This window comes from Amblyomma mixtum, chromosome 7 (genome assembly GCF_055824585.1).
Source record: "Amblyomma mixtum isolate Tamu chromosome 7, ASM5582458v1, whole genome shotgun sequence".
NCBI lineage: Eukaryota > Metazoa > Arthropoda > Arachnida > Ixodida > Ixodidae > Amblyomma > Amblyomma mixtum.
In genome coordinates, this window is record NC_143018.1 from 51,249,463 (window position 1) to 51,272,123 (window position 22,661).

Genomic DNA, 22,661 nt, shown 5'->3' on the forward strand with positions numbered 1-22,661 from the left:
GTGGCATGAGTTTGGACGCTTTATTTAATTTCTTTAAAATATAGCTCCTCCTTACTAAAGCGAAACAAGCTTCAAACTTTCCTGTTTGGACCAGTGAGAAAGAAACAAAGCTCGTTCTACAATCAGGCTGTAGACACGTCGCTAATAGCTTTCGTCACTATTTCTCCAAGCCGTTTAATATGTTTGCAAATCGGCGACATATGCGACCATTTTCAGGTTTAACGACTGGCATATATTGATACGGTCATAGTCCTACAATGCTTTGAAGGACTATGATACGGTGGAGGCTAAAGTCGTGCTCTCTTGCAATGACGCCCATACGATCAAGCTTGGAAGCTCACAGTCCGTTGCGGTCTTTACTCTTATGAAACCTCAATTTTTCGAACAGTATTCCTCGTTACTGACGAAAAAACAGGCCGAATGGAGAAGCTCTGTCGTGTTATGATGCCTGGCGGCTTCAGCTTCATTAAGAATGTAAATTAAGGTCCCCCGGTTGAGCCTCCGAAGGTTCATTTGTACCTATGATGTTTAACTTTTCTTGGTCAAAACTATGTGGGCGATAGATGTTTTCTTTCTTTATACTGTAAGCACAACATGCGACCTTCGTCTTCATCTGTACATATCCATCATCATCGCTCAAAGCACAACATGCGACCTTCGTCTTCATCTGTACATATCCATCATCATCGATCATCTTCTTCTTCGAAGGGTTGGTCGCCATACTTGCGGGTGCCATTAAAGCTCGCTCCATCCTGCGCTCTGTCTCCTGTCTCACAAGTGGTGGAGTGTGCTCTCGATCCCTGCGTCCTCTCCGCCGCCAGACTGCAGCTACGTTCCGGTCGCCACCTGCTCGTACCATCCGCACCGATGGATACCGTCAGTGACAACACCACTCGTACTCCCGGTGGGCCCCCCGTTCTTCTTCCTCTCGATTCCAACCGTCTGGAGCCAGCAATGATGAGCCAACCCGGTTCTTCCCAATCATCCGGACACCCCACTTGGACCATCACCACACTCCAGCGCGAGCCTCCCATTTTTGCTGGTCTTCGTGGGGACGATGTCGAGGACTGGCTCGACCAATATAACCAGGTCAGTGCCTATAATCGTTGGGACTCAGCGATGAAACTTGTAAACGTGTCGTTCTACCTCACTGCCGTGGCCAAGACTTGGTTCGTCAACCACAAAGATCCCATCCCGGACTGGGCTCACTTCTCGGCACAGATACGACAAATCTTTGGCACATCTGGTGCAAGCCCCGCTGTCTACAAAAAAAAGCTAGATACGCGCGTTCAGCTACCCGGTGAGTCCTACACATCCTACATTGAAGACGTGCTTGCCCTGTGTCGACGTGTCAACAGCGCTATGTCAGAGAACGATCGGGTACGTCATCTTCTGAAAGGGCTTGGGTCATTTGCCTTCAACACGCTTGCTGCTCAGAATCCAACGTCAGTCCAAGACATCCGAACAACTTGCCATCGTCTTGACGACCTTCAGTCGCTTCGGTTAAAAGACACCTGGGACACCCCACTTTCACCCGACGTGGACTTACGCTCTCTCATTCGCTCCATTATCCGGGAGGAACTGCACGGCTCCACCTTACCGCCAGTTGATTCCCACCCGCCTCCAGCCCCGTCGTCCTCGCCTTTGCGTGATCTCATCAAAGACGAGCTCGCTTCGGTCACTCGCCCCTTGGCTGCGGAACCACCTGTACCGCGTTTTGTGCCTACCTATGCCCAGGTTGCTGCGACGCCTCCTGCTGCTGTTTACCCGTCGCATCCACAGCCCGTCCAGCAAACTCCGGTCTCTGTGTCCCCGAGCCCCGCTATGTGTCCTGTTTGGAGTCCGCCTGCACGTCGGCCGGTGTGTCACTACTGCGGAATTCGCGGGCATGTTGCCCGTGTGTGCCGTCGGCGTCAACGCGACGAGCGCGAGTGGTACCCAGACTTTCGCAACGGAGCTACGTACTCGTCACCTGCTTACCGTCCGGCGTTTGCCTCCAGTCCTCCTCGTCGCCCATCGTACGGGGACTTCTCCCAAGACGCTCCGCACTCGTCGTACGCTTACCGCCCACCGTTTGCTGACCATACCAATTATCGTCCCTCCTATCCCTCCACCTCTCCGGACCGCTCCTCGACCGACAGGCCGTCGCGCCGCCGCTCCCCATCGCCTTTCCGCCGCTCGTCGTCGCCTCTACGTCCACCATCCTCCCAGACAACTGGCCACACGGAAAACTAAATTGTGCAGTTTCCGGAGGTAAAACTGCACCGCACGCCGCCCTCTCAATTCCTCCTGCACAGCCATCGAACATGTTAACCGTTGACATTGAAGGCACTTTAGTAGAAGCATTGATCGATACGGGCGCCGCCATTTCTGTAATTAGTTCTGATTTATGTTCTCGTCTTCGCAAGGTGCGCACCCCTTACAGTGGTCCTTCTCTCCGTGCTGCCAATGATGAATCAATGCGTCCTTCCGGATTGTGTACGGCACGAGTCACTATCGACGGCATCCTGCACTACATAGTATTTGCTGTGCTTCCCTCCTGTGCTTATCCCCTCATCCTCGGCTGGGACTTCCTCCACTCTGCGCAAGCTGTAATTACCTGCTGTCCCCCTACTCTACAGGCTTCTGAATCCGACCTTTCAGCCGTTTCTGTCCTGCCTTCTCATCATCTGGTTACCACCGCTGATCATGTACTTTACCCCGGCTGCGAAGATGTCCTCTCTGTTGCTTCTGCCCACGTCAACGCTGGGGACGTTTTCGTCACACCTAGCCCCCGTCTTCTGTCAAGGGGCATCTTTCTCGTCGCGTCCCTGCTCCGCTTCACCAATGGGTCTTCACTACTGACTGCCTTCAACACTACGCCGGAACCCATTCTTCTGCGTCAAGGCACAGCCCTCGCTTCTGTGGATACCACTCAACCTGTGGCCGTTCTTTCCTCTGCCCCATCAAGCTTCGCTCCTTCGACCCCTGCCTCTGCCTCTGCATCTATTTCAGCTGCTATCAGCCCCGGTCTCACACCGACTCAAAAAGATGAATTGCTTGCCGTCTTGACCAAGCATGCCGCTTCCTTCGATATCCAGGCAACAACCTTGAGCCAAACCACCGCAGCTAAGCATCGCATCTACACAGATGGTTCGGGCATCATTCGCCGTCGCCCGTATCGTGTGTCTTCTAGTGAGCGCAAGGTTATTCAAGATAACGTAGCCGACATGCTCAAGCGCCACATCATACGCCCTTCTTCGAGTCCTTGGTCTTCGCCTGTTGTGCTGGTTCAAAAGAAGGATGGCTCAGTACGCTTTTGTGTTGACTATCGCGCCCTTAACAAGATCACTAGAAAAGATGTTTATCCGCTGCCTCGGATTGATGACGCCCTCGACTGTCTCCAAGGTGCACAATTTTTCTCTAGTCTCGACCTAAGATCCGGATACTGGCAAATACCAATGCATGAGGCCGACAAGGAAAAAACTGCTTTCGCCACTCCCGACGGATTATACGAATTCAACGTTATGCCGTTCGGCCTATGCAATGCTCCGGCCACGTTCGAGCGCATGATCGACACCGTTCTCCGAGGCCTGAAGTGGAAAACGTGCCTATGCTACCTCGACGACATAGTCATTTTTTCTTCGACTTTTTCTGAACACCTTGTTCGTCTCGATGAAGTATTAAGCGCACTTTCTGAGGCCGGCCTACAGTTAAACACCAAGAAATGTTGCTTTGCTTCCACTTCTATCAAGGTACTCGGTCACGTCGTTAGCCAGAAGGGTGTAAAGCCTGATCCCGACAAAGTGGCTGCAGTTTTGCATTTTCCTCGCCCATCGCGCGTCAAAGACCTGCGCAGTTTTCTGGGGCTAGCGTCATACTTCCGGCGCTTCATACGCAACTTTGCCTCTATTGCGGCCCCTTTGCATAAGCTCCTCTGCGCTGACCAGCCGTTTGTTTGGTCTGAGACCTGTGAGGTCGCTTTTACTACCTTAAAGAAGGCTCTCACATCTGATCCGATACTGGCACATTTCGACGACAATGCTCCAACGATTTTACACACGGACGCCAGTGGACACGGCATTGGTGCAGTTCTTCTGCAGCGGCAGCACTATTCGTGCGAGCAAGTCATTGCCTACGCCAGTCGTACACTGACTGCAGCGGAGCAGAACTACACGATAACTGAGCAAGAGTGCCTCGCTGTTGTCTGGGCCATTCAGAAATTTCGCCCTTATTTGTACGGCCGCCAGTTCACAGTTGTCACTGACCATCATGCCCTGTGCTGGTTGTCCTCGCAGAAAAACTTGTCCGGCCGCCTCGGCCGCTGGATTCTCCGTCTCCAGGAATATGACTTTACCGTCACCTATAAATCGGGCAAGAAACACCAGGACGCCGATGCGCTATCTCGTTGTCCCCTCGCCCAAACCCAACCACCGCATCCGCAACCCGTGTCCTCCGCATCCTCAAACTGCCTAACTACCCCTTCGACGGCTATTTCAACCTTGACCGCCGCACCCATTGACTTGATGCCAGCTCCCAGTCTTGGCGATCTCGCCTCAGCGCAGCGGGCCGACCCTTACTGCCGGACTCTTATCGACCGTCTGAGCGGTGCTACGCGGCCACCGAATGCCCGCCTACGTCGCCAACTTAACTCTTTCAAGCTAGTCGACAACATCCTTCTTTGGCACAATTACAGCCCCTTCGGTGACTCATGGGTGCCTGTCGTACCCCGTTCTCTTCGCCGAGAAGTTTTGCAGGCCTTTCATGATGACCCCCCGGCTGGCCACTTAGGCTTTCAGAAAACTTATGACCGCATCAAGCGCCGTTTCTTTTGGCCTGGCCTCTCAACCGCTGTTGGAAAATATATTGCGTCTTGCATCTCTTGCCAACGTCGTAAACGGAGCACGTCTGCCCCTGCGGGCCTTCTACAGCCTCTCCCCTGTCCTTTCTCCCCTTTTGAAGTCGTTGGGATTGACCTCTACGGTCCCTTACCAATAACACCAACGGGCAACCGTTGGATCGTCACTGCCATCGACCACTTAACTAGATACGCTGAAACGGCCCCTGTTCCTTCCGGCTCTGCTTCAGAGATCGCCCACTTCTTCCTGAACGCCATCCTTCTGCGCCATGGAGCTCCTCGTGTCCTTATTAGTGACCGCGGCAAGTCCTTCCTCTCCAGCATCCTTGCCGAAGTTCTTCACGCCTCCAGAACCGTGCACAAAACCTCTTCAGCTTATCACCCTCAGACCAATGGGCTCACAGAGCGCTTTCATCGCACGCTGTCCGATATGCTAGCCACCTACATCCAGCCCGACCACACCAACTGGGACACCATGCTTCCCTTCGTTACCTTTGCATACAATAGTGCTGTGCAAAGAACCACCAACTTCTCCCCATTCTTCCTTGTGTACGGACGTCAACCTACCTTCACCCTCGAAGCGTCTTTCTTCTCCGCCTCAAACCCTTTGCCCGTCGCCCTACTGTGCTCTAATCTGCGCCCGGGCCGGTCGCTTTCGCACGCGAGGGGAGAAAGTGTAAGCACAACATGCGACCTTCGTCTTCATCTGTACATATCCATCATCATCGCTCAAAGCACAACATGCGACCTTCGTCTTCATCTGTACATATCCATCATCATCGATCATCTTCTTCTTCGAAGGGTTGGTCGCCATACTTGCGGGTGCCATTAAAGCTCGCTCCATCCTGCGCTCTGTCTCCTGTCTCACAATACTGACAACGTGCTTGGAATACTTTCCAGCTTGGTCAAATGTTTTAGGGGAATCCCCCAAAGTGGAGTAAATTTGTAATAAGGGAGTAATTACTCATGGGCATCCACCCAAGCGCAGCCATACGGCTACAAAGGAAAGCTATACAGCTTTCTCAGAAACTTCGTAGTTAAAGAAAAACTCGTCCTGGTCCGGGGTTCGAACCCGGGACCACCGCTTCACCGGAGCAGTCGCTCTACCAACTGAGCTAACCGGGACGGTAAGCTTATAGCAGGGCGAGAGCGAATTGATCAATAACTCGAAGTGGGAACAGTGTTGGTCAAATGTTTTAAGGGAATCCCCCAAGGTGGAGTAAATTTCTAATTACTCCCTTATTACAAATTTGCTCCACCTTGGAGGATTCCCCTAAAACATTTGACCAACACTGTTCCCACTTCGAGTTATTGATCAATTCGTTCTCGCCCTACCATAAGCTTACCGTCCCGGTTAGCTCAGTTGGTAGAGCGACTGCTCCAGTGAAGCGGTGGTCTCGGGTTCGAACCCCGGACCAGGACGAGTTTTTCTTTAACTACGAAGTTTCTGAGAAAGCTGTATAGCTTTCCTTTGTAGCCGTATGGCTGCGCTTGGGTGGATGCCCATGAGTAATTACTCCCTTATTACTTTACAGCTTCTAATAGTAGATTACGTAACTCTAGACCTTCGTTGCGTGGCAGCACATGCCCTTTTATTGTCTCTCTTATGAAATGAAGGAATTAAAAAAAGCTCAGTTAATTGTGTTTCGCAAAACGATGAACGTCACATGCCCCTTTTTATTTTCTCTTCAGGCATAGAGAGACTAAGATTGGACGCAGAGTTCATGATGGGCTCCCCTACAGGCTGGCCCGTGCAGTTCTGCTGGAAGTATGTTTGTCCCTGCTTACTATTGGTGAGTTCGTATGCAACAGATTTAGTCTAATTACGCTAAAATAGGCATCTGATTTCACAGAAATCAGGAGTACTTGAATTTGTGTAGGTTCCCTGAGTTTGATCCAGCTTGCATTCTGTACATTCTCGGTGCTGTTTGATCATGCTTTTATTAGGGGAGCAAGGTGATTAAAATTGTTTGCTTAAGCTTGCCTTAGATTGTTCTGCAGTGGTATTCCATTCTGTAACCAACAATTTCCTTCATTAGGCGATCATAAAGGCATTTCTGGGTCTTTTTTTTTGCAGCTGTTCAGAAAAGCCGGCAATTTAAAAAAAAGAAGCAAATTTGGATTCTTAATATTTCCTCGAATTCATGAAGATTCCTTTTTCACTAATTTTGACTCCTGCAGTTCCCTAAAAAAATGGGAGATCCTCCGAATGGAATATCTTTGATGTTCTGCCTGGATGTCGTGATTTTCTGACACGCTGACAGCAGACCTCAAAAGTGTAGTGTCGAGTTCGTTGTCTTAATAATCTAAAACACGCATGATCCTTAGAATTTTGGAAACACGAGAAAACAAGGGCTTAAGCACATTAATTCAAGCCTACTCTAATAGAGCTGTGATAGGAGCGTTCGTATTGGCGGGTGCACATTGACAGCTAGCTCTACTCTTAAACAGCGAAAAGGTCTGTTTTGATTTCCAGAATTAATTCTCTGTATACAGCTTTCTTTGCCGGTTTTAATGTTGGGATCTGTTCCTTTTTTTTTGCGGAAAGCGTAAGGAGAAGAAATGTCACCAGTTCTCTTCTCTTTTTGAAAGAAGAAATACGTAAAACACACGCAGAGTTCCGCTGCTCCAAATCGAACCAAATAAAAATTTTGAGAAAATAGTTTTAGCAGCGGTCACCTCCTGCCTCATTTCTGTGATATATCAACAAACTTCTTTCCATTGTAACACTTTTTTTATTAGTGCAGAACCCCAAATACATGGCTTGGATGCAATTTTGATGGAATAGCACAGTAGCCCCACCAGAGCGAAAAAAACGGCGGCGACCGTGGAGGGTTGTTGAGGAAAATCTTGATTGGCTGGTAGGCAGCCACCTCATCAGTGACGTCGTCAGATTGAAGAAACCCCATTTGCTGGAGTTAAGTGACGTCACCAGACAGGAAATTACGTCCCCAGAGCATGGTCGCCTATGTGAGGCCTGTACCTGCCAAGCGTAGCAGGTAGTGTGTGGGAAGAGCTCGGGAAGAGTAACCTTGGTTTCAGAAGCCCCAGCTGTCACTTCTGGCAAAGCATCGACAGCTTCGACTGTCGCATTGCCAACACTTGCTAGAATTAGGTGTCGATTAGGTGTCCCTGCGTTGTTTGTTTTCAGGCGGCATGCTGAATGAAGCTAGAAGAGGTTGATTCGGCGCTGTGCAATGACAGCGAGGGACAGTTAGCTGCGCGTTGTGTCCGCTAATAGTAAATCTAGAAATCTTTCGACTAAGACCGGAGGTTTGCTAGAGTTGTTTTAGTTTTCCACCATGGGAAATTTTAGCATTTTACATGTGTCCTTTCTTTTATCACGGGAGGTTACTTCCAGGGTGGGCATTATATTACACGGCATATGAATCGTCGTCAGCGTAGGCCATCACAGCATCAATTGATTTGCGCTTTATGGAAGCCAGGCAGAAGTCGTTATTCCTCTCTATTTCATCAAAGCGCACCTCATATAGCTTGAGTACCTTTTAAACTTAAACGCCTAGTAGTCTGCGACCTATCTGGTGTGCAGGATGAATGGTGGGATGCACAATGCAAACGTTACGTTTGAAATCGTCTATCACCCATCGCTACTTCATCAAGGCGTACCTCATAGCGCTTGCGTACCTTTTCAATATAAACGTCTTCTATTCTGTCTACATGATGTGCGTGATGAATGATGGGGTATGCAATGTAAACGTTATGTTTGACGTCGGCTAGTTAACTACCTTACATTTTCTCTTGAGCCACAGAAAATTTCTTATTTCGCCTGCGGTAATGAAGATAGCTCAAATATCTTCTCTCTCTCGCTTTCGTAGGTCATATGCATCAGCAGTGTCATCACGAACAAGCCGCTGACTCTGGGTGACTATGTGTACCCTAATTGGGTACAGATAATCGGAACACTGCTCGTGTTCTTCCCGATCTTGGCCATGGCTGGAGGGGGAATTTTGCACTTCTTCAAATGCAAGGGGGTGAGTCCAAGAACAAAAGCATGTGTGGGCACGCAGTAATTAAGAGCTTAGCTGATTGGTTAAAAAAAATGGTCAGAAATAATGCAGAATCGGGCTAATGCTGCTTCATGCTTCTGCGCGTGACACGACGTTGAAGAACTTTGGCTTGTATAGCAACTATACTACATCGTTTTTGTTTAAGTTATCATCTGTGTAAATAGGAACATAGATAAAATAGGAAAAGTATCTTTCGCAATTAACGCTGCCACTTGTTTACTTTTATTTTTTATCCGATTCACCTCTCACTGAGGACTGATAAATAAAGAAACTGCCATCATGCAGTCTACTAGCAGTCCTGTGAGAAAGATCCCTTCAATGGAGTGGTGCGTTGGGCTTCGGACACCATCAGTACGGCATTCGCGTTTTCGATTGGTTCCCATGTTCAACATTTCTAGACAAAAATATTGAATATTGAAAAACTGTAAGCTATTGGTATAGAAATATTGAAGGTAATGGTCCGGCAGAATCTTCGTTTCATAGTGTTTTCATTGCTGGCATCGAGCAGTTAATATTGCCGTAGAAAACCAGTGGGGAAAGCATTTGACGACAGCAAAAACGTTAATAGCAAAAATTCAAACCTGCCGACAGGAAACCTGCGGATATGTTGAATGTCTTACAATGCACGAAAAAATTGCGCTCATAAACTCTTGCCGATCAAAAATGCTTTTGTCCGGAGTTGTTGGGTGTTGTAAACATGCAGATGCTGACACCCTTTCACGTTTCCTCCGGCCGACTGACGCTGAACTTTTTATATCCATCCTGCATCGTTCGTAGTTCGAGACCACCGATACATCACCTAGGCAGCGCAAAACACGTGGTTTTCTTCACTCTTGGACCTCATATTCCACCGGTCGTCGCTCCTTCTTTCCCGAGCTATCCACTGCCATTCCCACCATTTTAGCATCAGAGAAGCCCCCCCCCCCCCCCCCCCCCCCTTATTTTTTTACTGGCGGAATAACCTCCCGGGTTCCCGCTATAGTCATTCCTAAAGTTTGCGCTACGTGATTTGCTCCCAATTTTGCGATGATCTCCGGTGGGCCAATGCCAGTGTTTGTTGAAGACTTTAACACGCCTTCAAATTGAATACTACTGGCGTGGGATGCAGCGTTGTGTCCACCAGTACGTCCAACCATGCCCCGAATGCCAGCGTTGAAAAAACCCGCCTCGTCAACCCGCCGCGCCCCAGTAGCCGCTGCCTAGTCCAGCTTTTCGAGCGTGTTGACACTGACCCCTACGACCCTCTTCCAAGCACGTCTACCGGCTATCGCTGGATCACCGTTGCCAACGATCATTTCACAGGCTGCGCCAAAATACTACCGTTACTAAACGCCACAGCCCATGATGTTGCTTCTTTAACGCGGTAGATTTAAAGGCCCCGTTTACCAAAATATCCGGGGTCGGCGTTGTGAGCGAAAAATCAGAGGCAGGGCTCTGGCTGGTGATCCTCAGAGAGCAACCTGGGAGGCAGGTTGGCTACCTTGGTCACGTGATCTTGAGGCGTCATTACAACCTGCCCACTGAATTGTGAGTAAACTGCCCACAGTGGCAGGTGGCATTTAAATTAATGATTGGTCGCTCGGGAAGCGCAAACATGGCCGCAGAATGTCCACCGCTGGGAGCACCTGCCATCGCACGGGCGTAGTGGCGCATTGCTTAACCGCTGCACTACTGCGAGAGGGGGGTTATAAGGACTTCCAGGGGTCTATGAATGTAAAGTAGAGAATGACCTTGTGCATATTTGTAGTTAACCAATTACGCTATCACGTAATGGGTTAATGAGATTAAGAAGTTTGAGGGGACAGGGTGGCCGCATCTGGCATAGGACAGGGTTAATTAAAGAGATATGGGAGATACCTTTGTCCTTCAGTGGGCGTATTGATTTGAGTTGAGTTGTTGTATGCTACAGGAGGTAGTCGGGCCGATGGTGATAATGATGCTATCCCGTCATACGGCTAAGGCGGAGCTTACCAGTGGATTCCAATTTTTTATCCTCAAGCGTGTCATTTTTCGCCATGGTACCCTAAATGGGTAGCTCAGTGATAAGAAGTCGCCCCTTACTCTCCGCCGTTTTAGAGTCTGTTATTCAGGACTGCAACATCGTTCATCGCGTCATCTACGCGCACAATCCGCAGACAAGCGCCATTCATGGTGAAGGCATTCATTGTTGAGTGCATTGACCGCACCCCGCGGCCTTACCATTGCCACATATTCTTCTGCGCGGCCGTGAGCCTTCCTGCACGATGGACATTATTCTCCCTTAGGGACCTGATGCTTCCGAATTTAGTTGCATATCCCAAGCCGCAAACTGTGCCGATGAAAGCCACCAGCATGCCCGTTACTTGTCTCAATGAATGCCACCCGTAGGCGCTGCTGGGTTTGAGAGGACAGCTTATTGCGTTGTGTCGGTTGAGCCAACCAGTAAGAACAGAAGTAAACGGAAGATGGGATTAAATCTAAATAGTACCGTTTTATTCCGTCCGCACGCAGTAACAATTTTTTCAACGGTGCTCTCCCACACTAACGCTTTCGGCAGCCCTGTGGCAGACCAGCTCCATAAAACTCTGAATATTTTTTCCTTGCGTGTGATTCGTAACCGCATTAGATCAATAACGTAAGAAAGACGGACATGTTCTTAGATAAAAGAACAGGGGACTAATAAGAGGCCTCAGCCCTGCTGACAAAGTTTCGACAAAAAGAGTTATCTTCGTCGGGGCCTAAACAAAAAGTTCTGGTTTTGAAACCTTTGTCAGCGGACTTAGCCTTCCCTCCCGCTGCTTGTTAATTTCGTTATCTCTAACTGCGTCTAACATGTGGCGCTGCCACTGCAGAGTTGCTCCGAGGCTGCAAAACCTCGACCCGAGTGGGGTCCCAAGGACCCGCAGAACCTGACGCGGTACCGATTGTTCCTCTTCGAGCGGGGTGTCGTCCCGCCGGGAATGACCGAGGCCGACCACGAGCCGATCAAGAAGAACGCAATGGCCGCGGGCTTCCTGCCGGCGGCCGCTGGGGACGAGGCTGTCGGTCCAGAAGGGGCAAAGCCGGAAGTGGGCGGCGCCCCACCCGTCCCGCCAGCACCACCCGCTGGTGGCGCAGTTGCGCCTGCCGGAAATGTTGACGATGCCAAGCCAGCTGCTGCCCTAAAGGCCTAGGATTGGTAGTTTGTAAATAAATGTCCGCCGTTTCTGTTTTGCTGCGGTAGTCTTTAATATGTGGTGCTTTGTGCGCTTGAGTTTACTCGCGTTTGCGTTCTATGCGTCAACTGAAATCTTCCGCGCTGAGCTTGCCCTCCATAGACACTTTAGTTAACTTCGCTTGAGCCATGTCATAATGGCCGCAGACCGGACTGACAAGGGTTACTCGAGTCACATGTGTGAGTTGGGCGAGGCGTAGGGATGATTACGTTCTCTCAATGGCACAGACCCATACATAGGTAGATCATATTTGCATCCCATTTGAATTGGGATGGTGGCTAGTGCCGCCGTTCTGACTAAAGCAAAGTGGTTGTTCTCTTTATTTTGTGCTTTTCGTTTTTTTTTAATTGTTAATCTTATTGTTAATTGTTATCTCTTTGATTCTAATCTATTTTTTCGGTTCGAAACAGGAGTTTGATTTCTGTGACGGTTCGTACAGTTTCTCAGATTTTGCTTTTATGCCACCAGGATTTGTATTCTCTTAGCCGTTTTACTGCTGACGAGTAAAATTTAATTTCACTGGCACTTAAACCCAAGATGTTCTAGAACCCTGATCATGTCCTCTGTAAGATCATTATGTATAGCTTTGAAGTTAACGGAGCGTGTATAATGTTTTCTACATTCCTCCGGCACACTTCACAATGATCTCCAACTTCATACGTGTTCATACATTGTCAATTTCTTGCAAAAAAAAAGAGCCTTACCTGTTGCGTTATCACTCATTGTTTCCTTGCAGATTACGCTCTTTCCAGCTGTGCATTCGCGCTGTGATTCATTTTAGGTTTACAGCAATTGTAGCTAGTTTTGGTTAATTGCAAAATGTACCCCTTCATACCCGTAGGGTCCACCCAGAAGATACTGGACTATTGGTAGTTCTTGCCGACTGTACGATAAATTAAGCATTGCGCTGCTCTTCTCTAGAATGCGCTCGATCCTTGCTATATAAATCATGAACAACTGTGTCGAGAAGGCACACCCTTGTGGAAACGTCAATGATCACTTCCTTCGGGATGTTTAGCCCATCCCAGGTTGTTTGTAATTTAAAGACTTGGATGCCACTTTAGCTCCGCTTTTAATAGTATAAAGATAGCTTTAAAGGGTCTCGGCAGCGGCTCCTTTTGACCTCGCATACAAGGCCGCTGTTTCCATATTACATGAAATACCAGACGACATACACGTCAAGTCCAGCTTTAGACAACTTCTAAGAACATGCCTGCGATTGGGGTAAGACTCTTGTGTTTACGGTGCTCTCGTCTATTTCGCTGCATTAGAGTGCGATTATTACCCTTGAAGGTCGAAACCTTCAGGATTTTGCTTTATTTCATTCGTACAGCACTCGAGCGCTCTAGGCAACTTTTCTCGGGTAATTGCCTATTCGCAGCAGAAGAAAGAGGCCTGGATAACCGCCGCCGCCATCGCTGATGTTCAGTGAGTACCTAGGAATGTGATTACATACTTAGGTACTCATCGTTCTTACTAATCGCAGTCTTAAGCCCAATAATCAGCTTTAGGTGTTTATCACGCCCAACCACTTCGCTTAGCTCTAACAGCTCTCTTCCTTGAATTTCCTCATTCAGGCCCCATCCATATGCGCGAGATAGTGATAGTGACCTGTTGACCAGGTGACAGGCGAAACAATTACACACGCAAGCGCATTTCTACTAGCACTACAGACCGATTAGCTGCACGAGGAACAGGCGTGGCCTCGCTCCTGTTATGTACAGTACCGACGCAGAGAAGATCCTTCCCTGCGTGCAACCAGGACCACACCGCGCATCGGCGCAAGATGAAGGCTGCGTACGAACACGAAATAGGTGCACTGCAGTAGTGATTCCGACTTGCATCGCTATACATGACACGAAGTGCATCAGTTCACTTCAGCGACCACAGGACAATGATTGATTTTCTAGAGGAAATCATAGAAATGATGTGGCTGTACAAACCGTGTATTGTTTATATTTGTTCAGGAGTGCAAACTGCTGGGCTAGTTGGTTCATATTGCATAGAAAGAGAACCAGCGAAAACAGACGCAAGACAACAAAGAAGGCACACACCACAACGTTATTCTGGGCTAATCATAACACTACAATTTTATAACAGGGATGAGCTGTGAAGTACGGACTAGCGTAAGAGAGTACGCGATAGTGGGCTCGTCCACGACTTTGGTCTGCTGAAGCACCGAAGCTTTCCGAGTTACAAGCCCCTGTGAGGCAAATTCCGCTTCAGCATCAACACTACCGCCACTACAAGGCAAAAGCACCCGAGGTACTGGCAAACTGGGTCTTCAACCAGTCCACGACGATAGTAACAAGCAAGAACTGCGACCACCGTCATGCAGATCCACCAGGCCTTGGCTGAGACTTCAAGGAAAGGGAGCTCTGCTCGAAGGTTCGTCAGCTCCTGGTCTTCGCCATCCGTGTCGCGGCCAATGTCGTTCATTTCATTCTCGAAGATGGCCATTTTGCTATTGAAGTCGTCCATGCTACGGCCGAAGTCGTCCATTTTTCGGTGAAACTCGTCCATATAGCGGCCGAAGTTGTCCATGTTGCGGCGAAAGTCATCCATGCTGCAGCCGAAGTCTGTGTGGTCGCACGATTGTTCCGAATCTTGCCATGATAATGATGATAATGTCCTGAGGTTTAATGACACGTATCCACGGCGGCGGATTGGCCGGGTGCATAGCGGATACAAACGCATTCATGTACGAGGAATGGGGTATTTGAATAATTTTGTGACTTCGACTGTAATTTGTACAAAAAAATGCGAAAAAAAAACTGAGTGAATTCTTATTCAAGCCGAGGAATCTACCTGATGAAATTATATAGCGGTGAATATAATCGCAGACTGGTTTCAGGGCATATCCCTTGGCGCTTGCCCCGAAGAAGAGGAGAATCGGAATAGATAGAGGAAGCCTTAGTCGAGCAAGGGGGATCTCGAAGTAAATTTTATGGAGAGCAGCGTAACGCCGGCAGAAGAGAAATTTAGCCACAAGATCTGTCAGTCACCCTCTCTATCTTGGTCAATCCTCCGTAGTGGGTACGCGCCATGATCTTTTTGAGCACAAAAAAACAAACAAACAACAGCGATTCGCAAATGTTGGTCACAGATAACCCCGATCGACGTAGATAAACATTTAGCCGCGGTATTCTGCAGTGCAAAGGGTCATGGACACCTAACATTGCCTTGAACTGAGCATACACGCACTCCAAGGAAATGCCAGGTGTTGAAAATCCGCTGTAGCAAGGAGAGACTCGTACTTGTGGCTCAAGTAATGTGGACGCTGAAATTGCTGAAAGCATGCTATAGTCCAGTAGACAGTTTTTGGGACGAACGGGACATTAGGTCCACCAAGGGCACACTTTGCTAAAAAATCAGCCCTCTCATTAGCAACAATGCAACAATGCAACGGTGCCCAGTGACCCAGTGAAAGCGCACTTCTGTAATATCTGGTAGAATAAATAATTGAAGGGAACGGCTCATAGGAGCATCCCTCGATTTTTCAAGCGCTGTCAAGGTGGAAAGGCTGTCTGAAAGTATAATAACCTGAGAGATACTGCATGGAATCCTTATTAAGGCCAACTCCATGGCCAGACCATTTCGTCTGTACTGCTGCAGAAATGCTACATTTAACTGTAAGTGCTTAACATACCTGTATAAAAATATTGGAAAAGATTCCTGGCACTCTAAGGTCTGCCTTAGTGGTACGATGTGATGGCGTTAATGGGTTCCGTCAACGGCCTGGGCTCCTCTGTGCATATCACTGCTGAGAAACGAGCACTCTTATTTACCTTCTTTTATATTGGTTTTATTCTTAAATTTTTGTGATTTCGATTCTTACCTTTGTTTTTGTTTCTTAATTTCAAAAATTTGTGTTCCATGTTTGATTTCCTTTATTCACCACAAAACGCACAAGGCCTCCATTTAACCAAGTCGGCGAACTCGTCTCGATTACCTATTAAATGTAATGCCACAAGCTGCATTATATTTATTATGGCCAATATTTGTGACATTTATGCATCCGTACTTCGAAGCTCACCTCGATAGTCGTGTGGGCCATCGTGTTCAGAGAAATAAATGCATTCATTGCCATTTATATTGCTTAACCGGAGCGATAAAGAGAACAACACCTTACGCACAGTTTCACGAATACAAACTGAAAATTTCACCAGCAAATAGTATAAAATTACAGGTGCACAGGCATTGAAAAAATCATTTCTTCGAGGACAGCACTCGCAACCAGAGTTGATATTCGTTGTATGAGAAGAACTAACTACCAGTATTCTCTGTGGCGGAGGTGGCGGGGTGAAATTCGCGAGTGAAGCAGTTTACAGCCGTGGCCACCCGTACAGCGGTCACTATCACTCCTCTGAACCAGCAAGCTAAAGGTCGGATAGATTCCTAGTGTACGCGGAAAAGCAGGAAAATGTAAGTGAAACAGTGCTATCTCATGCAGACGTCAGATTTGTAAAGAACGTCGGCCCATAAGACTGAGAGATCGTATTGGCCTTCGTCCTTTCAAAGATTAGTAGCTGAACATGGGAAATAGCTTGTAATTTTATTGTTGACTCCACGCCGGAGATACTTTCTTAAACTCCAAGCTTTATAGCCCAGCAGGGGAATGGGAAAATGAGGCCGTTTTATAGCGACTGATATTAGTGGATAGTTATTGGCTGATTAGCCGTAAACGTCATCATCGAAGTGGAAGCCCATAATCCCGTGATCACAATTTGTCAGGCCAGTCTGCGTCATGATATCAACGCGAGCACGGAGGCATCCGAACGCGCTGATAGATCACGCGATTGGTTGAGCTACGGTTGGATAGGAGGTTGGTTGAATCACAAGCTATGAAGTTGGCAGCGCTGGTGACAAAAGCTGGAGAAGTCAAAACCGGCGAAAAGAGGTTAGGGCGCGACGTAGTGGTTGACTACTACGGGGTTCACGTGTTTCAGATGTCGATAGTAGTGCCCTCGCAGCGACGTCCAGTTAACATGCAACAGATGTGTTGGCTGTAATGAGAATTCATAACCGCAGTTTAATTATTTCCTTATTCTTCTTACTTCAGAGATGGTCACTGTATGATTGTCTGCCATGATGACGTTGAATGAAAATCACCACGCGAGCATCTATGTCCAACCGGAAATATGAAAGGCAACAGACTGATTACCACGGTGCAGGTGAACACCATGGCACAACACTTCGTGCCACTCTTTAAAAAAATGCTGCGTGTGTTGAATTTTGCCAGTAGCAATAAGGAGCGCGTCGCGTACAATGTTTGCTATACAAGCCTCACTTTCCTAAACAAGCTTCTGGAACATACCTTGAGGAGCTCCACCTAATTTGGGATCCTTTGCTTTCGCCGAGAAATACCAAACTGCTCTTCACGAACAGCGTTACATGCGGCAAGGTCACAAAGGACGCTGGTGAGATTATGGACAACCCTTGAAACTCGGACTAGTTGGTAGCGCTCAAACAGGAACAATGAGGAAGGGAGTGCAGATAGAGCGTTGACTTCAACTAATTTCCTTGTTTACAATGAAGAGGATATACGAAAGGCGGAATCCTTCGGAGCTGAGGTTACGCAGCAAGCTAGAAGCCCTTGCTACGCTGACGCCCGCTGACAAAATGCTTTGTTTGCACAGGCTTCCAGCATGTAACGCCACCTGACCTTGTTGTCCTTGTAACATATTTGCAACCTTTTTAACCTTGTAACATCCCTGTATCCTTTTCTTTACGATGGGCACTTAGGCACTCTATACTATAACTACAACTGCCTCTTGTCTTCCCTAATTTTTGTCTCACACTCTACACGACGGGAGTGGCGTGACACTGTTTTCTTGTAGAAATGTTCGCACGGTGTATTTGATTGTCCTGCGCTGACAGCAGCTATTTATTTGAATGAGCCTAGACCAAACGCCCCAAGCTGTCTGCGATATTTCATAGCCGGTAGAAATTGTTTGTGCTCAATGGTGCGCATGCAGCATATATTTAACAAGTCTGCCATGCTTAAACAGACTGCTGGCGACATTTTTGTGAAAAACAGCTTTACTCTAAGCAAGCTTGCGTCTCTTGTAGTTCCTGTTAGCGCACTTTTTTTCTCTTTCTTGGATGGTGTCACAATCTCACCTACGCATGTCCCCATATATGCATTCTATTTCTAGATGAATCCACCGCTGTGGCTTAGTGATTATGGCACTCGACTGCTGACCCGAAAGACGCGGGTTCGATTCCGGCCGCGGTGGCCGATGAAGGCGAAATTCTACAGGCTCATGTACTGTGCGATGTCAGTGACCGTTAAAGAACCCCCGGTGGTCAGAATTTCCGGAGCCCTTCACTACGGCGTCCCTCACAGCCTGAGTCGCTTTGGGATGTTAAACCCACATAAGGCAGAAAAAAACCATTTTGACATGGCCAATCGCAAGTTGAATTACACTTGATTCATTAATGGTTTCTTCACCACACTGCAGCACTGTTCAGGCAGAACTGCTTTTTGTGGGCACTTAAAGTATTCAGTACATAACTAACTAAATAAATAAATCCTTGTTGTTACTTTAACATCAGCTGTCCCATTGTCCTTGTCATTGTGCTCTTGCGCTTTATTTGTTTCGAGATGCCTTACCAAGTGTTACGAGAAAGCAGTGGAAGCTGACAGTAGTGTCGAAGAGCGCGTCTGAAACCGTACGTGTCGCAGCGTTCCTAGAGTTAGCCGTCTTTAAGGAGACACACGGAGTAGGAACGGCTTGTATTCACGGCCGCTGGAAGTAGACAGCCGTCGTAATTTGACTTGCCGCACTCTAGACTCACAGCGCCGATGTTGCTACCGAAGAAAAAAAAAAGAAACCATAACAGTTTCCTGCTTTCATTCGTCGCGTCTTCCGCGTTATCTCTCGTGAAGGTCACGCTAAGTGACTACGCAGCTAAAAACGGCACGGAATTTCCCAGAACGGTTCGAAGATTTTTTATGTGGCTACTTTCGTCGCTGGGCTACGAACCAGCGTATAAAAAAGACCGGAACAATGCAAGCAAACTCCCTTCGGCTGTCGTGTTGCACGCTGCAACCAAAATCCGGTTTCTCGTCTCCATCGCACTCTTCGCAAACAGCTTCTCAAAGCCACGCGCGCAGAGCTACCTCAGTGCTTCGCCTGGGACTTCCCACCTTTGCTTTGCCGGATAAAGGCGGGGTCGGTCTTTCATTCGTGTCATTACCTTCGGACTAGGAGGAGACGGCTACGTCGACCTGTCTCTGAAGGTGAGTGTACTTTAATGTATTTCATTGTGGTGATTACAAATCTGTGCTAAAATTTAACAGGAGCGACTCAGTCAAGCTCGACTTCAAGCTGAAATCTGATAAGAGGTTGCTCAATGTATTAAAGAACGAAATCGCAGGCGAGGCAGCTATGGAAGGGGGTTGAATGCCGTAAAAAGCTCTTTCTCAGACGAAGACAAGTCCCCTTGTGGAAACGTTGGCTCAAGCAACCTGAGATTTTCCCCTCCCTTGTTCATTTTGTGATCGCCAAGGACCATCTACCACACCCTCTCTCTACCATCTTTCTCAGATACATTTATAACCTGATCTGCATCATAGTGGGTTTAAAGTAATATCGCTTCTCCTCTTCAGGTGCCCTCAAAAACGCTAGCGCTAGCGTGTGCTCGTTTTACTCGTTTATGCTCGGGCTATGAGGGACGCCGTAGTGGAGGGCTCCGGAAAATTTCGACCACCTGGGGTTCTTTAACGTGCACTGACATATCGCACAGCACACGGGCCTCTACCTACACGCCACCATCGAAATGCGACCGCCTCGACCGGATTCAAACCCGCGTCTTACGGGTCAGCTACCTATGAGTCACCGCGGCCTTTTTTTCTTGATTTTTGCTGGGCCACCGTGGCGGCTGCACATTTTACTGTGCCTGGGGTAAAAAAAAAAGCGAAGCGCATTCACGTGAATATGAGAGGGATGTGAAGCAGATTTAATTACTTGTTGTCACTCGATACAGTGCAACCAACACATATAAGAAGTCATTTGAGCGAACAGGAGGGTCTATGTTTCTGCTGTATATTATAAATTTCATAGTTCTCTCTTTATTCGGTATTTTCTAGCGAACAACCAAAAGCTAAAAAGATGGGAAAGTATACTTTAATCATGTTTCCTGCCGGAATTATCGCATCCTAAACTTCAGAAGAAACAAGATGAGATTATACGTCTGGTCTCAGAAGGGCAAACAACGGTTTACGATAAACTGCCCTTGTGCAGCCCTAGGCTGCCTTCACGTACCGCGGTTGAATGTCATCTTTAATGACGAAGATGCAGAAAAAGTAAAATTATCGAGAATTTAAGGAACCTTTATTAGGCTTGGTGGTCCAGGACTATTTTGAATAGCGCATAAAAATCACTACTTATTTATTCTGTAGATCTTTCTTTTGTTGCTGCACTGCGTTGAAGAGAAATTCCTGTTTTCTTACGTTTTAAGTGGTTGCCTTGGAGTAGTCAGACGCAACACCGGTTCATCTAAATGAATAAACTAACGCTTGTTCAGCAAAATGGTAAAGCGGACGAGAGGTTGCGGCCTGAGACATCAAAAGAGCGATAAATTCGCATACAAGAATGAGGTAAACAACACACGCTCCAAGTTCTGGGAACGGTGTTTAAAAATAGAGTCGGCCTTCGCTGCACCGAAGGCAAGTGATGCAGACATGCAGTGCGGTTACATTTTGAGCGAGGTTGTTCAAGGTGGTGCAAAACGATGCACTTCATGCGATTAATAGCTGAACTTGCGCTAGCGAAGCTCACGCCGCCTAACGCCTTCAGACGTTTTGCATTGTTTGATATTTTAAAGCTGACGTTATCAGCTAACTCAACATCCGAAGCAGCATCACCTGAGAACTTCAAGAAAAGATAATTGTGCTGGATGAATTCTTTTATTGATGTATTTGCGTTAGCGCATTCTACGCTGCTTTTCACTAATTCATCCTGCGCCTTGCAAAGCAAAGCCTTACGATAACTCAGGTTTGACGCCAACGTCACTTAGGGAGCCAGTATGGCCGCTGCGAAGACGAAGAATATACATTTTTCCTATATCGTGGTCGGTAGCTGATACTAATTCACTATCGATGAGCCAACATCACTCCGCTCAGTTGCCTTCATTCTGTCGGCGACTGCTTCGACGAGAAAATATCTACAGATAATGGAAGTCGCTTCTCCAAGATACCGCCTTAATGAAGATAAACTGTCTTCAACTGCTATCGTTTAGTACCATGGTGACATAGAGACGCAAACATGTCCAAGAAATTTCGGACAAAAATTTTGAATATTGGAAAATTGCAAAATACTTTTACGGAAATAACGATGTCAAGGGCCAATATTCTTCAGATAGAAAACAAAATCTTTCGTCCGCCTCGAACAGTTAAGACTCCCATGGAAAACCAAAGGGGAACACTTTTGATGACAGCAAAAACGTTAATAGAAACAAAAATTCAAAACTGCTGTCGGGGGATCTGTGGGCATATTCAGTGCTATAGGTTTGGCTTAGTTTGGTTTATGGGGATTTTAACGTCTCAAACCGACTCAGACTATGAGGGATGCCGTAGTGGAGGGCTCCGGAAATTTCGACCCCCTGGGGTTCTTTGACGTGCACTGACATTGCGTTCATAAAATGTTTCCCGCTCAAAAATGCTTTTGTTCAGAATTTGTTTCAGAATGGGTATGTTAGGACGAATTGTTCAATTCGAACGTTGAAGGTGACTTCACGTGCATCCACACATCTGTTTCATGGCAAAAAAGAGGTGCACTCGTATACTGGCTGCCCACGTCTTCCTCTATATACATTATTTTTATTAGCTCAGCCGCTAATCAAGCGTCTTCATCCAGCTCACAAGTGCATTCCATGACAAAATGCGACGCTGTACCAGATAGTAATGTAGCAAGCGCGGTAGAGACAGGACACAGTGAGAGACACTGAACATTTGTTCTTAGAGCGACGGGCAGAAACGAGTAGAGCCACAAACGCCTTGACTGCACCGGCAATAAGAACAAAAAACAACAGCAAAAACAGCAAAAACAAAAAGAAAACGGGTGAAACCGGACACTAGCGGTACGGCTCCTCAGGACAGCCGCGAAAAACGTTGGCTAATTAAGCTGGGCGAAAACCATGTCGGTGCCCAGCGAAGTGAGGCGACAAGCGAAAGCAATAAGGGTTGAGGAGAAGAAAAGGGGGGAGCATGGAGGTGAACAAAAGCCGGGAAAATAATTCAGGGCATAAGGCAGGATGCGGTCGGAATTGGTTGCACATCCACCCATGAAGAACATGGAAGGTTAGGGGAGGCGGAAGGATATAATGTGAAAAAAAAAAAGTAATGAAGAGGGAGGACACCCTCGAAGCACCAGAGCTACTCCTTCTCTCTTGACTTGAGGTGCTGGACCTATAAACCGGAAGGACGTAATGCCCTCCAAGAATGCATTTCTATGTTGAAATACTGCATACCTTGCACGCATGTTAGCCCAGTTCAAACTTTCCCCGAAAACTGAAGGTTGTGTACCGGAGTCTGGAGACCGCCTCTTTCGCTGAGTACCTGTGATCATAGAAGGTTCAGCTTACTTTAAGGACTAC

At 47.6% G+C, this 22,661-nt stretch overlaps 1 protein-coding gene across 1 annotated transcript in view; it reads left to right on the plus strand.

Moving 5' to 3' along the window:
* Positions 1–12,017, plus strand: part of LOC149336087 (sodium- and chloride-dependent glycine transporter 2-like) — a 37,094-nt gene extending 25,077 nt beyond the window's left edge. The window contains exons 12-14 of the mRNA XM_089554077.1: positions 6,530–6,630; positions 8,674–8,829; positions 11,697–12,017. Coding sequence (XP_089410203.1) covers positions 6,530–6,630; positions 8,674–8,829; positions 11,697–12,017 — 578 coding nt within the window. The remainder of the gene's footprint in view (positions 1–6,529; positions 6,631–8,673; positions 8,830–11,696) is intronic.
* The last annotated feature ends 10,644 nt before the right edge of the window (positions 12,018–22,661 follow it).